This window comes from Eleginops maclovinus, chromosome 8 (genome assembly GCF_036324505.1).
Source record: "Eleginops maclovinus isolate JMC-PN-2008 ecotype Puerto Natales chromosome 8, JC_Emac_rtc_rv5, whole genome shotgun sequence".
NCBI classification, from domain to species: domain Eukaryota; kingdom Metazoa; phylum Chordata; class Actinopteri; order Perciformes; family Eleginopidae; genus Eleginops; species Eleginops maclovinus.
In genome coordinates this window covers 5,031,799-5,045,529 of record NC_086356.1, presented here as the reverse complement: position 1 = coordinate 5,045,529, position 13,731 = coordinate 5,031,799, and the positions used below count along the sequence as shown (strand labels likewise).

At 40.8% G+C, this 13,731-nt stretch overlaps 1 protein-coding gene across 1 annotated transcript; it reads left to right on the top strand.

Moving 5' to 3' along the window:
- The first annotated feature begins 444 nt into the window (after window positions 1-444).
- barhl1b (BarH-like homeobox 1b) lies at window positions 445-6,989 on the top strand. Its single transcript, XM_063889859.1, has 3 exons — window positions 445-1,645; window positions 4,012-4,234; window positions 5,436-6,989. The coding sequence occupies exons 1-3, from the start codon at window positions 1,195-1,197 to the stop codon at window positions 5,722-5,724; spliced, it is 963 nt and encodes a 320-aa protein (XP_063745929.1). The 5' UTR covers window positions 445-1,194; the 3' UTR covers window positions 5,725-6,989.
- The last annotated feature ends 6,742 nt before the right edge of the window (window positions 6,990-13,731 follow it).

The following is a 13,731-nucleotide window of genomic DNA, read 5'->3' as shown; positions in this document are numbered from 1 at the left end:
CAAACCAATAAATACAATTAAGAATCAAAATTATTGATGATAATAAAATGCAAAATGCGGAATAAAAAGTAAAAGAAAACAAAAACGGAGGTGTAGGTGGGAAACAAATCCAGGGAAAGAAAAGGGGAGTCGTGTGAAAAACACCGAGCCGCTGCACATAATAACCCCATTATAAGCCTCATCAATGATGTAATGCAAGCAAACAGTGTGAAAATTGCTTGTAAACAGTTGGATCTGAGTCTCCTGATGAATTCAGTGTCTCTTTTATCAAAGTGAGGATGAGCCAGGGAGGATGGGAGGGAGGGAGAGAGAGTGGGCGTGTAGGGAGGTCCACTTGCAGCTCCCCTCAGCCAATGAAGGCTTGTCACAGGGGACTCACGTGGACGAGGCGCTCTTAAAACCTAGCTCCTGACTTTTCCTCAAGTTCAATTTTTTGGGATTCCCTCCCACCCCGTCACTTCTCGTCCTTTTACTTGCCAGTTGTGGCTATTTAACCCAGTTTACCTCTCCTCTTTGAGATTCTGCAGCTCGCATCGCGTCGTCTCGCTCCTTCCTCCTCTCCTGCTGCAGCTCTCGCTCGGACTCCGCTCTCTACTTCCAGTTTTTTTTTTTGGTTGTTATACTTACAAGGAATGCGAACAGTTTTTGTGTGTCCACACGAAGAGCTGAACATTTTTGCTACTGTCCTCTCTCAGGTTTGATGCTTGTACCTGTCCATGGTGCTGAAACGCATTTCTTCCCGGTGCACGGCTGCTCCAAAGAAATCCAGAACCAGTCATCGTTTCTGCATCTTTTCGTGCCCTGCGGGTGAGATCATTTCAGCAATAACTGACGAGGCTTCTGAACTCAGAACAGACGGAGTTGGTCCTGAAGGAAGCAAAAAGAATCGACTGTGACTCTCCCAACAAGCGGCCGCATCGATTTCAAGAGGACTCATCTAGACTTGACAAAAAGACATTCGGATGCATGGACGATTATTGTAACGCACTTAGCCTGGAGATATTTGCTCTTTAAAGAACCAGTGGGGAAATCGGATGAATAGTCTTCATTTGTAGCAAAAGCATTGTTCTGGGTGCGGGGAGAGGGGTTCTTTCTATTCTACTGGATCAACTTTAAAAAAAAACACACTGCCTCCCTAAAATAAAACTTGTCCTGAATACCAAATGGTAGTTTGAGGAGGCCTCGATCGAAACAATGGAGACGTCCGCCAACGGGTCCAGTTTTGGCATCGACTCGCTGCTGTCACACAGGCCTGGAAGTCCGTTGTCCAAAGGGGACAGCCTGGTGGGGGAGTGCCGGTCTCCTCTGGAGTTCAGCCCGAGATCAGACGTGGAGAGCGGCTGCTCGTCGCCTCCGTCGCCGAGGAGGGAGTGCGGAGATGAGGTGGCCCAGAGGCAGGGTCACGGCATCGGCCTTCCTCCGCACCTGCAGCACGCGCAGATATCGGCCGGGTCGCAGCAGAGGAGCGTGACCTCCTCGTTCCTCATCAGAGATATTCTTGCGGACTGTAAGCCTCTGGCCGCGTGCGCCCCGTACTCCAGCAATGGACAGCCGACTCAGGAGGTGGGCAGGCTGGCCGCAAAGATAGCAGAAGACTTTATGGAGAAAATCCACAGCAACTCTTCCTCAGACAGTGAATACAAAGGTAAGGACAGAAAAGTGTAGCGAGATGCTCTGCTTTGAATATCAGATTATTGGTGAAACTGATTTCTGCAAAGGAATCCTATATATAGAAAAAAAAATCCTCTTAAAATGTGTATTATCTGCATTTTTTAACAGCTGCAACTTGTCTGGTCTTGCTGTTTTCTTTCCTAAAATATATATTTTAAATTCCAAAACAGCCTCAATAAATGGTGTTTGAGTTTATTCAAATCTGCTAAATTAAATAGTCATAATGAGTAACACAATTGTGGTGCATCTGAAAAAAAAAAGAGTTGGGAAGTTGCAAAACATTACATTTAATTTCAACGAAAGCAATTATAATCAAAACATAATATAAATATTAAGCTGACCTAAATGCTGAGACACCATTTCAAATCAAATAATTTCACATCAAATAATTTCAAATAATAATGTAGTTTAATTAAGACTTTTTACAGATTATTTCTGATAATATTAAGAATCAGAGTATACAAATAATGACTTTATATTTCCTTGAATCATTTTAAGAGGAAAAGGGATAAACTGGTATATATAAAATAAACTGGAAGGATAAGTTGCAGGCCATCGAGGGCTATCATTTTCTTCTGCTGCATCACAGGTGGTGGGAACATGAGATTCGTCTGCACAGTGACAGGAGATCATTATCATTAAGTTTCCTTACATTTGAAAATCAGCGGCTGCTTGTCTGCATGGGTTTCAAGCATGGCATTAGCAGAATATCCAGAAAGCATCTGTTGATGTCAGGGAGGAAGAAGAGGAGAGATGACAGGGTCGCCTCCAGATAAATGCCATCAAGGGCCTATCTGTTTCCAATCATGTCAGCCATAACACACATGTCACCTCCATTGACAGTTTAATGAAGCAGAGCCTGTAAAGAAGGCTGTAGGCTATGAGGGGAATTATTAATTCAATATATCAAATAAGTTTCATTTGTTTAGCTTTTTAGGCTCACTGTGGTTTTCTTCCTAATTCACTTTTACTTGTAAGTCACATCATTCGCTCAATAGATCCAGTGCGCGTGCGTGCGTGTGTCCGCGCGTCCACGTGTCACAGTGGATGGAGATGCTGATGGACGCGCTGATTGATTGAGGGAGCCGCGGGGCCCACAGAGCGCCTGTACGGTGGCTTTGATTCCCTCCTATAATATTTCAGGGATTTGATGCAATTTGTCCCCGGCGCTAATCAGATTTGTTCCCGCGCGAGGCCGCCCGGATCTTGATTTCATTTCCCCGGTCCTGTGAAGTTCCTCCGGTCGCGGTTGAAAGGCTTCGTCCTTCCCTTGTGGCTCAATTAGGCGGATTATTGTGCTTCTTGAGACGATTCAACTATTCAACTACCGAGATCTCTCGCCTCGCCCGCTTCTATCGCCCCCCTCCCCTTCTCTTTTTTTTTCAGAGAATTGACTATAAGGACCGTATATCAATGCTCGCCCTGACATGACACCACGCACAGAAAGAACAAAGACTGAGGCTGTGCTGACGGGAGAAATATCACATTGGAAGTGTGAATATTGGAAGAGCTCTTCATAACAATTTAAGAACAAATCAAATAGCTCCATATCGCCTATAGGCACTGTTTCCAGAGCCGTGATTTCAGTCAAAACTTCCAATCCCCCTCAACTGAGCAGAGCCGCAGCATGCTTAAAATCACAAGTAAAAAATAAATTACAATTACTATTTAAACCTCTCTTTTTTTTTGCCTTTCCTTTAGAATACACATTGAACAAATGTGGGGTTGGGGTTCAAACATATCACCTTGCTCCAAAATAACAGTTTATTTTCATGGTTTCCTATAGTTTTTATTCATTCACGTAAATTGAAATAAAAATAAATGAAGTTTTTAATAATTACAAAGGCTTTATCCCGTCTATTGAAAAAGAGGGAAGAATATTGTTAAAATGTTGTTATTAGTATTATTATAATTAAATATAGCTAAACAAACAAACAATGAAATAATACGTTTAAATGAATGAGCTGTTCTTTCTATCATTTTAAAAAAATCAATTTAAAAATGAATCAAAGTCTTGTCGCGTGATGTTTCACCTTTTAATTTGTTTATTTTATATATTAAATATTTGTATTTGATTTCTTAAATCCAATCCCTAATTTAATGCAGAAGCTTCACACTGATAGAAATGTACAGGGTCAGAAAAAGGACTTTTATCTGTTTCTCGTTGACACTGACATGTGTCTGTCTGCACAGATTTCTTCACGCCTCTCGTGTATGTCGGTATCACGGTCACACGAAGATGGATGTATTGTTACATTACGCAGTATGAGGCCTTGGCTCTGTTTTCACCTTCTTCTTCTCTTTTTGTCTCTTTTTCTTGGCACCGTTTGTGTCCTCCAGTGAAGGAGGAGGGGGACAGGGAGATCTCCAGCAGCAGAGACAGCTCTCAGGTCCGGCTGAAGAAGCCCCGGAAGGCCCGGACGGCCTTCACGGACCACCAGCTCGCGCAGCTGGAGCGCAGCTTCGAGCGGCAGAAGTACCTGAGCGTGCAGGACCGCATGGAGCTCGCAGCGTCCCTCAACCTCACCGACACACAGGTCAAGACCTGGTACCAGAACCGAAGGTAAAGACGCTGCTGCTGCTGCTGCTTAAGAGGGAGGAGAGGGGGGGTTAATCTGTTTTCTCACGGCTGGCTCATGACTGATGGACTCGGGGGCGCCATGTTTTCCTTTCACCCTAAGGTGAAGGCATAAGTTCACTTAATTGCACATGAGCCACTGCAACAATTTTAATTATTGATTAAACTGACGTTTTTTTGTTTCGATTAACCGACTACTATGTAATATGTCAGATTGTATTGGACAGACCCTCAGCATTGGCATTTGCTTATGAGAAATTCAGTCATTTATAATAGCACAATGTACTCGTTTACCATTTTAACCATTTATTAGTTATTATATTAGTTCCGGATTAAATGTTCTATTAATGAACCAATGATTAACCATTGAATTAGTTTAACTCTATTCTAAAACAACATAGGCCTACATCCGGTGGATATACCAGGAGCAATTATTGATTTACAACTGAATAATTGATCTGATTTTATGCGTCACTAATTGTCTGGAGACGCCCTTGTGCATTTTTTTTTTTTTGGCACCCTAATTTGTATTTTATTTGTGGCTTTCTATTAAAAGAAAAGGAAACACTGCAATACGTGTTTCCTTCGATGTATGAAGTACTAGTTTTCAAATCCGAGTTTTTTCTGCAGTTTTGAGCATTTTCATTCAACAAGATTTTTACGTTTTATATTCGATTTTCCGTCACATACAATGACCCTGCAAATAGTTTGAAACTCGAGGCGTCAACGTTTTGTAAATAAATAAACCTCCATGCACCAGTAAGAGAAACCGTCTCCGCCATGTAGAAACTGTTTCCTCAGTGTTCGCCTGAGTTAACTTGAGCATTTATTTGTCTACAGCTTTGACTCCGAGGCAGCTAAATGACATAAATAAATATAAAAACAACACTTCACAGGATGAATAATGCATTGTTGCATGTGTGCATATCAATAATTCAAACAAACCACTATATCTACTCAATTATCTTGATTATGAATTATTCACCTGCGTGGAGTGCATCTAACAGACATGGGTGTGAATACAAGTGGCAGGTTGGAGATGTTGGTGATTTAAAAAGTAGAAAAAAACAGATGTATTCCTTACAGAAGTCAGGAATATTGGACCCTAACAGACTTGTTTATATTTTGGTGTGTGTCAGTAATACTACATGTATTTATGCTGAAGGCTGTATTTTCTTTCTTCCAGGACAAAGTGGAAGAGGCAGACGGCGGTGGGACTAGAGCTTCTGGCGGAAGCAGGAAACTACTCCGCCCTGCAGCGGATGTTCCCATCCCCGTACTTCTACCCGCAGAGCCTGGTGTCTAACCTGGACCCCGGAGCAGCCCTCTACCTGTACAGAGGCCCATCGGCGCCCCCGCCGGGCCTGCAGAGACCCCTGGTTCCGAGAATCCTTCTGCACGGCCTGCAGGGGGGCAGCGAGCCTCCGCCTCTGCCCCCTATGTCCGGGGTGCTTTCTCGGCCACCTCCGCGATGAGCCGAACACTGATGATGATTTTTTTTTTGTACGCCAATAATGGCAGCTTTGGACTCATGAGAAGAGATAAAACAAAGACAGATCAAATTAAAAACGCGACGAACAAGAGGAGGACTGTTCGAGGCCTTTATACGGTGCGAAATGTCTGAAGTCTGGACGGAGCTTTGTGACTAACTTTCTGTACTGAAGGATTTTCTTCATTTTTTTGGGACAATGAGCTTTATTTATTATTTATTTATTTTTCAAGAATCAAAGCATCTAAGTTATGTATTTATTTGAACCACGTTTCAGTATTTTTCCCCAAAAGATAGAACTGTTGGTGACACTTTGACCTACAGTTCAATGCCAATTAGACCCCCATCATTGGCATTATTATCGTTATTACGGAGAGTTAAAGGCGTGAAGAAGCATCCTTGTCCATGTAATATGAATATAATGTAGAGGGATCCAAAGGAACAATTAATAAATACTTCCTCTTTTTTCTTTCTAAATATGTCATTGATTTCCTTTGTTTACAAGTGAAGATGATTAGCTGTCATAAACCTGTAAATAAGAATATTTTGCATTTTATTCAAAAGAGACTGATTTTAAAGAAACCTCTTTTTTTTTAATCTATCAGTGCTTCTTTTTTCAGACCACGGTGATGCAGTTGAACATAATAGGCTAGATTAGCCATCAGAAACTATAAAGAAAAGTGGAAAAAACCTGTTTGTCTGAGAAAGAATGCCTGGACCCACATAACACGAGAACTGCGGAGAGAAATACATCTATATAAAAGGCTTTTTCTCGTTCTTAGTTGAAGATTTAGCGGAGTAAAAATGTCAAGTAATTTATTAAAAAAAAAACAGTTTTATCCCTGCAGAGGGGAAAGGGGGACGCAATCACCTCAGACATGTTTCATTTTTAATTTATTTTTTATGGATAAAAAGCGATCGGACTCGGGTCCAGGTGCACCTGCCTGTTGATTTAGATGTATTTTGAACAGACGTTGTGCATTACTTATGTTATACTTCATATGAAGCCGTGATAACCCTTAATTGTTATACTCTCCTTTGGTGAAAATGTATATTGCAGATATCAAACTTGTGGAGTGGTTCTCGTATATTTCCTGGATCGTTTTTTTAAATTATTTTTATTTGTTTCGTCCCTCTAGCTTTCCCCTCGAGCTCTCTCCCCATTTGGTGAATTTCGTTTTTGTGAAATTCGCAGCAACAGTTGGACAGAAAAAAAAGGGGAGGGGGGATTTGATGTAAAAGAGAATTACTTTTATAAATGTGGAAATAAAAGTCTTTCCTTTAATCACGTGGCTGCTTGAATATGTGAACAACAAATACCACCGGGCTTGGTTGACCGATTGAATCAACACGTGGATTTACGAGACAAAAGGCGGACAAAACAGCAGCAACACCTGATAGTTTGATGCAACCAATATGCCCGTGATAAACGTGATACTTTGTGAAAGGTCTTGTTGCATTACGCTGGCCTATACATTAAACCTTAAAGGAAAGTAAGTCAGGATAGCCTTCCTATAAGAAATCACCGAAGTGTCAGACAAATACCGTTTGAATAATACAATTTCAACATCATAAGCGAACATATTTGGTTTAAAATGAAGGAAATTTGATATTTTAACACTTGTGTCTGGTGCCAAATGAACGCCTCTATTTATCTAGATCGGAAGTAGGAGAAAAGTTCCTCGAGTTTCTATTTTTAAATTCAGAAAAATACATAGGCCTGTTTGAGGTTTTTTGGGCTTGATTAGCCACCGTTAAAAATATGATTCATTAGGAAGCGATACGAACACGTGTCACTGTCAATGAGCAAAGGTTAAGGAAATGGCTGCTGAAGCTTTAATTAAACATCTCAACTTTTCTGGAAGCAGCTTGAAAATAAACAGTATTTTCAGGGCTCGCGGGGTTCTATTAGGGGAAATCGTGTTTGAGTGAATTTTGAACATGTCTGTCAAACGACTTCCTCCTCTGTTTGGTTTAGTGTCGTTCATTTAATTTGTTTAATGTTGAGATGAGGGGTTGGGGGGGGGGGGGGGGGGCGAAGAAAAGTTAATAAGAGTGTCACCAGTAGTGGAGCAGGTACTTTTACATCCGTTTTCTTTAACCTTTTCCAAAGAAGAACGGAGATTTGCCCAAAAAAAAACCATTTCACAAGTTCAAGTTGGAAAAATGTTTCCTTTAATTACATACAATGATATATTTTATATTGGTCCTTTAATGAAAAGGTAAATGCATGAACACGGGTTTAATTGCAATATAGCAAAAAAAAGTTTGATTGGAAATTAAAAGCAAACATTAAGCGCACACACGAGGGCCTATACGCCCAAGAGAAGCCATCCCTCTCCTTCTCTCTCTCCCTCTTTCACACACACTCGTTCAAAAGTGCAATCAAAGATCAATTCCAGCTAATGTCTTTAGAGCAGGGCCAACAAAGCAGAAGGGTGTTCTGTCCAAAATGGAGCCTTTGTCACTCCCCTCCACCCCCCTTCCTCCCATACTCTTCTTCACCATTCCCACTTTCCTAAATTAACAGCAGCAACTCCAATTCGTTTTCCATAAACAATGCAGGAGATGAAATATTAATGTTATGTGCACAATTGTTTAAGTGCCCTAAATGATCCCATTTGGAAATTGATTGTTTCCATCCTTCTTTTCCTTGAGGGTGCTGGATGTGCGCTACGGTGCCAAACGGCTCCAACAGCTGGTGACCGGGCTGGAGCTGACTGCAGACCGGGGATCAGCGTGGGGACAGCTGGTCAGCGGCTCCACTGCCACCCCCCCTCCTTCCGCCCTCCACCATACACATTTCACCCAACTATCCCCCTCGTAGTCTGCGAGGACTATCAGGGGCTTCGGCGCGTTGGGGGTTAAAGGAGTTCAGGCTGACGGACAAGACTTGGCGTGTAGGATGTTAACGATTAGACAAAAGACTTTAATAGGTTTTAATTGAAAGTCGATAATGGCTTTGATAGCCGGCTCCCCCTGCTGTCATCCACGCATGGCACCTGTTATCTGGGGCCTCCACTTAGTGGTTGACCACGCCGTGAAATATCAGACTGACGGCCTGATAACTGGCGCGTTTATGATGCGGAAAATTGCATTAAAAATACAGTGGGCCCAGCACAGTTCCGAGGACTGGGAAAGTGAAGGGGGGGGGGAATCAAACACCTCCCAACTTGCCAAATGATCATTATAGTCCCATCATGAAGATCCGTGACCGATTCAAATAACGACGACCCCTCTTAATGAAAAGGGGGTTATTCTTGCAAAGTGCGCAGCTTGTTATATAAGGGAAAGCCCCCGTGTGTCTTGTTGGGTGACTCGGAGGGTTTTTTTCTTCTTCTTTTTTTGCATGTGAAAGGCTGGTGGTAAATCCCCCGGCTCTTACCGTGGATTGTCCCCAGCTCAGGGTTAATGAAGTGCGGATGGAGTCTCGTTGAGCTCCCGACAGACAAAAAAAAAAGAAAAGGCTTAGGCCCAGAGGATCAGTGACTCTGCTTAATCCCATGGACTCTTAATAATGATAATAATTCAAAAGGAGAAAACTAAACAAAAAAACAACCTCTTTTGATGAAATTAAGGGTGAATCAAAGCGTAATTTGCATTGTGCTCGTGGTGTGAAAGCTTTTAGATTTTCCTTTCATTTCTTCCAGTGGACCAATGAGGCAAATCTGCAGCTTATTGTTTCAATGCACTGGCAGCGTTTTGCTTAAAAAATCCGCGGGGGAAAGATGAAAAATAGATCAATTAAAATGTTCAAGAAACGCATGGCCTATTTTGCGGTTCTTCCTAGCCATAAACGAAAGGAACTCATTTTACAGTTTCATGCCCATAAGCGGAATGTGCCTTTATATGGGCTATTATATCAGCTGTTAGTCAAAGAAGAAATTACATCAATTTATTCCCACATGTCTAAATATATATAGGCCTCTATATCACATGTATTTAGGACATTTGAAATAACGTTTGAAGGCATCATAGCACACAGAAGTGTTTCAGAAACAGAGCAAAACCTTCTTATTACACACATACCCTCCTGTGTAATGCTCCAACAAAAGTGTTTGACTTTGACTTCTTGAAATATGGCAGTGTGTTTTAAATAGGATCCTTCAGTCTATTTGTTAAAAAAGTAAATATATGATACAGTTGGATGCAGTTATGTTTGTTTTATTTAAAGTAGAAGGGAAAAGTAGGCAAATGGTGTGTACTGAACCTGAAAGTATTTTCTAAATTTATATAAATATACAATTACAAATATAATATTCACCCACCTTTATTAATGCGACCAACATTTCAATATCTCAAAAGCTGAAAATAAGAAACAAGAGAGTCTGGCATTTAAATAAATGTGAGTCAGCAATGCACACTTAGAGAGATGATGATGAAGTACCAGGCAGTTAGAGCTCCTTGCCTGGAGGTGCGGGGGCCTTAAGGAGGAATGAAAGCTTTGTGGACTGGAGGGGAGATAACCCTACTAATCATTCCCCCAATATGACGGGGGAGAACTACAAACTTGGGTCAGGGGTGCGGGGATTGACATCCCAATCTCAACAAATAATGAAAGCTTTCCTCTCGGATCAGAAGAAGGGTTAGGGAGGCAGGCAGGAGAGGAGAGCGGGAGAAGGGGGGATAGATGCAGGGAAGAAAGAGGTGGGGCTGCTGCTATTGCACAACCACACACACACAGCCTTCACCTAAACCCTCTCCTTTCTTATTTCTACTGGACTGCACAGGACAGGGAATATCCCAAATCACTGAGTGACACTATAGCATTTATGACAGAAACTAAAACCCACAAAAAAACAATAACTTCACATTCTTCAGATAGGATTCACAGATATGTGGAAAGTTATACAATTAACTGTATATATACCAATTATAACTTATATGACTATAACTCAAATTTGTCAAAACCAACCACACAGGCTGGAGTTATTGTATGTTTTATATCGCATACATAGCCTCGCTAAGCCAACAATGCTGTAGTCAAACTAACGCTGTATTCATCCAATAATGGCAGAATGGAAACAAACTGAACACATTATGATCAGGACGTCACTATACATCATAACGGCATCTTCTATGTTTTTTAAAGAGTTACATATTGTACGGTGGTTATTGGAAAACAAACTGCGTAATTGATTGTATTAGGGTTAATATTGGTTATAACTTTAATTGTGGCCTAAGCGCCATGGATGGTTTTTCACTTATTCCATTTTCTGTTGCCAATTGAGAAACATTATGGCTTACAGAAAGTCACAATAAACTGGTTATTTCCACAAATGTGATGGATTTTTTTTTGAAAGATCCATCAGTTTCATAAGAATACCTGATATTAGAGTGGAAATATTTGGAAGCATGAAATGCAACTCCTAAAAGTCACTACTGTATTGTATTAATGTACAGTACATTTCAAATGAAGCAATATAATTATTCTACACCCTGAAAACATTTTTTAAACAATATAAGCCATATCTGCTGAGTGCTTTGACAAAGGAACTGTGCAATAACTTTGCTTCAACAACACAATCCCAAGTTAAATAAGAAGTGAACACGACTATGAATTAAACCAAGCATTCAATGCTAACTTCCGGCACTTTGATAGGCCTATATGAGGTGCTAAAGACACATTTCAGTTCCCCAGTGAAGCAGCAAACCAGAATTTTGCTCGAATTGCAATACTCATGGAGAGGGGGAAGCAACGTTGGAAATTGTAGCAACACAATTAATATTCTCAAATAATAATCCTTTCAAGACAAATTAAATACGCATATATAAATGAGACAGTTGCTATACGTGTTGGAAGGTGCGGCGGCTGGTAAAAGGAAGAGTAGGCTACTAAATGTGCTATAACGTTAGGGGGATACAATGAGTTTGAATTTTCATATACTTGTCATATATATTGCATATTTATAAAAAAAGGCTACACTTAGAAATGAAAAACTTAAAAAACAACTCAATAACTAATCCCACACACAAACACACACATACACAAACACACACACACCCTTTTCCCAGGGAGTGCTGAAAGCTGTGTGTCTTGCAGCGGGGGGTCCGTGTAAGCCACATTGCTATCAGATGACAGAGAGATTATTCAATCAATATCTTGTTGTGTTACGGCAGGCTCCGCCGCCCATCACACTGCGCTCTCAGCAACCACAGAGGCCAGACGACATGGCAAAGAAAAAAAAAAAAAACACACCCTGAGGCTTTGACCCCCACCGGCCAAACCAGCCCTGGAAATGCCTCTGGGAGCATACGACAACCTGGAGCAATGAGCGAATCTCACACTGATCCGTAAACGTCCTCCAGACAAAGACATTCAAGGATATGCCAAAACTGGACTTTAATTTAAATAAAATCCCACCACGAACTGTCATTTATTTCATAATGAAAATGCAAAGTTATTCATTTTCAGCAAATACAAAGTGATAAATTCAGCAAAACAAGAGAGTGAAAAATAACCCTTCGGTGTGCAATCTCAGACTGTTTGATGTACAGATATGAGTTTCCTTGACTGCTATTTTGTGATTTATAGTGACAATAACTGCATCTGATAGACGACAGGAGGCATTTCACGACTGCGTCTTAATTGAAGTTTTTATCATTTCCATATTTCTATATAGTGAAAGGTTACACAGCCCTTAATAGATGGAAATAACAAGTGGTAAGACTGTTTAAAAATACATCATATCCCATTATACATCCAAGGTCAACATCTCATAATAAATGTAATTCTCCAAACCCTGAAAAAGCAGATCTTTCCTTGAGACTATAAACAACACAGCAGCGATTTACTATTTATAAGTATTCCCTGCATGCAGCTTATAAATGTGGAAGAGTGTCCATGATGCGGTCTCATTTGAAAGTGGGCTAAATTAAAGGGAACAGGCAGTTTCTTGGACACCCCGGTGGACCTTGGGGGTCACTGACCGGGACCACAGGGAGGCCTCTCACCTCATAAACATAAAGGGAGGAGAGGTGCATCAATAAATGATGAGGAGTGGTATACATGTATTTTTAACGGTGCTTCCGTGTGATGTCTGGCAGCTATCTCACACTCGGTCTCCTGGTGGAGGGCAGAGAGCAGAGAAGGACCATGCATTTTTGAATTAGACCTCTCCCCCCCCCCCTCTCCCTCTCTGGGTTGGGGTGAGGACGGGGAGGGGGCTGAGTTAAGGGGGCCAGGGGGTCTTTGTGAAAGTAAATAAAAATGTATCGATGGCCAACAGGTTCCGGATTTTGTCAGCAGGGTGTTGCTGTTCTTAATGTAACTGTTGATATAAAGCCATAAAAGACAATGTGATTTGATTTATTTATTATGTAACCAAGATTGAGGTATTTGCTCGAGATTGGGCTGTATTTAATCTTGTATTTAATCTTGTATTTAATCATTTTTGACATATAAACATTATACTATACATAATTTTATGGTATATATTATACATCAGACAAAAGCCGTCAAAACGTTATGTCTGCAACGTGAAATTAATTTCACTATGGAATTCTATCAAGTATTTCTAACGTAAATTAATTGATCCTTCAGTGTATACATACAAATACTATGGAAAATGAAAGCAGCCCAAATTATGTATCAGCTTTACATGATAATGTCATTTACTTATTAACATTTAATTGATTTAGCTCTTCTGCTTGCATCCCAACGTTTAGTAAAATGACGAGTTATTTTGATATATCTCCACATTAGGAATCATCTACATGAGAGAAAAGTATGTGTGAGACTTTCAATCATGGAGTATAAATAAATGTTTATCCATGAGGTGAATTACTGGCAACATGTGTAGGCTGCAAAATCAACCCTCCAAAAAACCATAAACTGTTGATTTTCTTTTCACATTTTTCTCATATTAAGCATCAACTCTCAAAGCTGGGTGAATTATGGGATAGTTGCAGAAAGGCCAAGGGAGCAACATGGTGTTGTCTGGCAGGAAGGAAATGATAGATGTTGTAGCCTACAGGGGAGCGACGACAATAG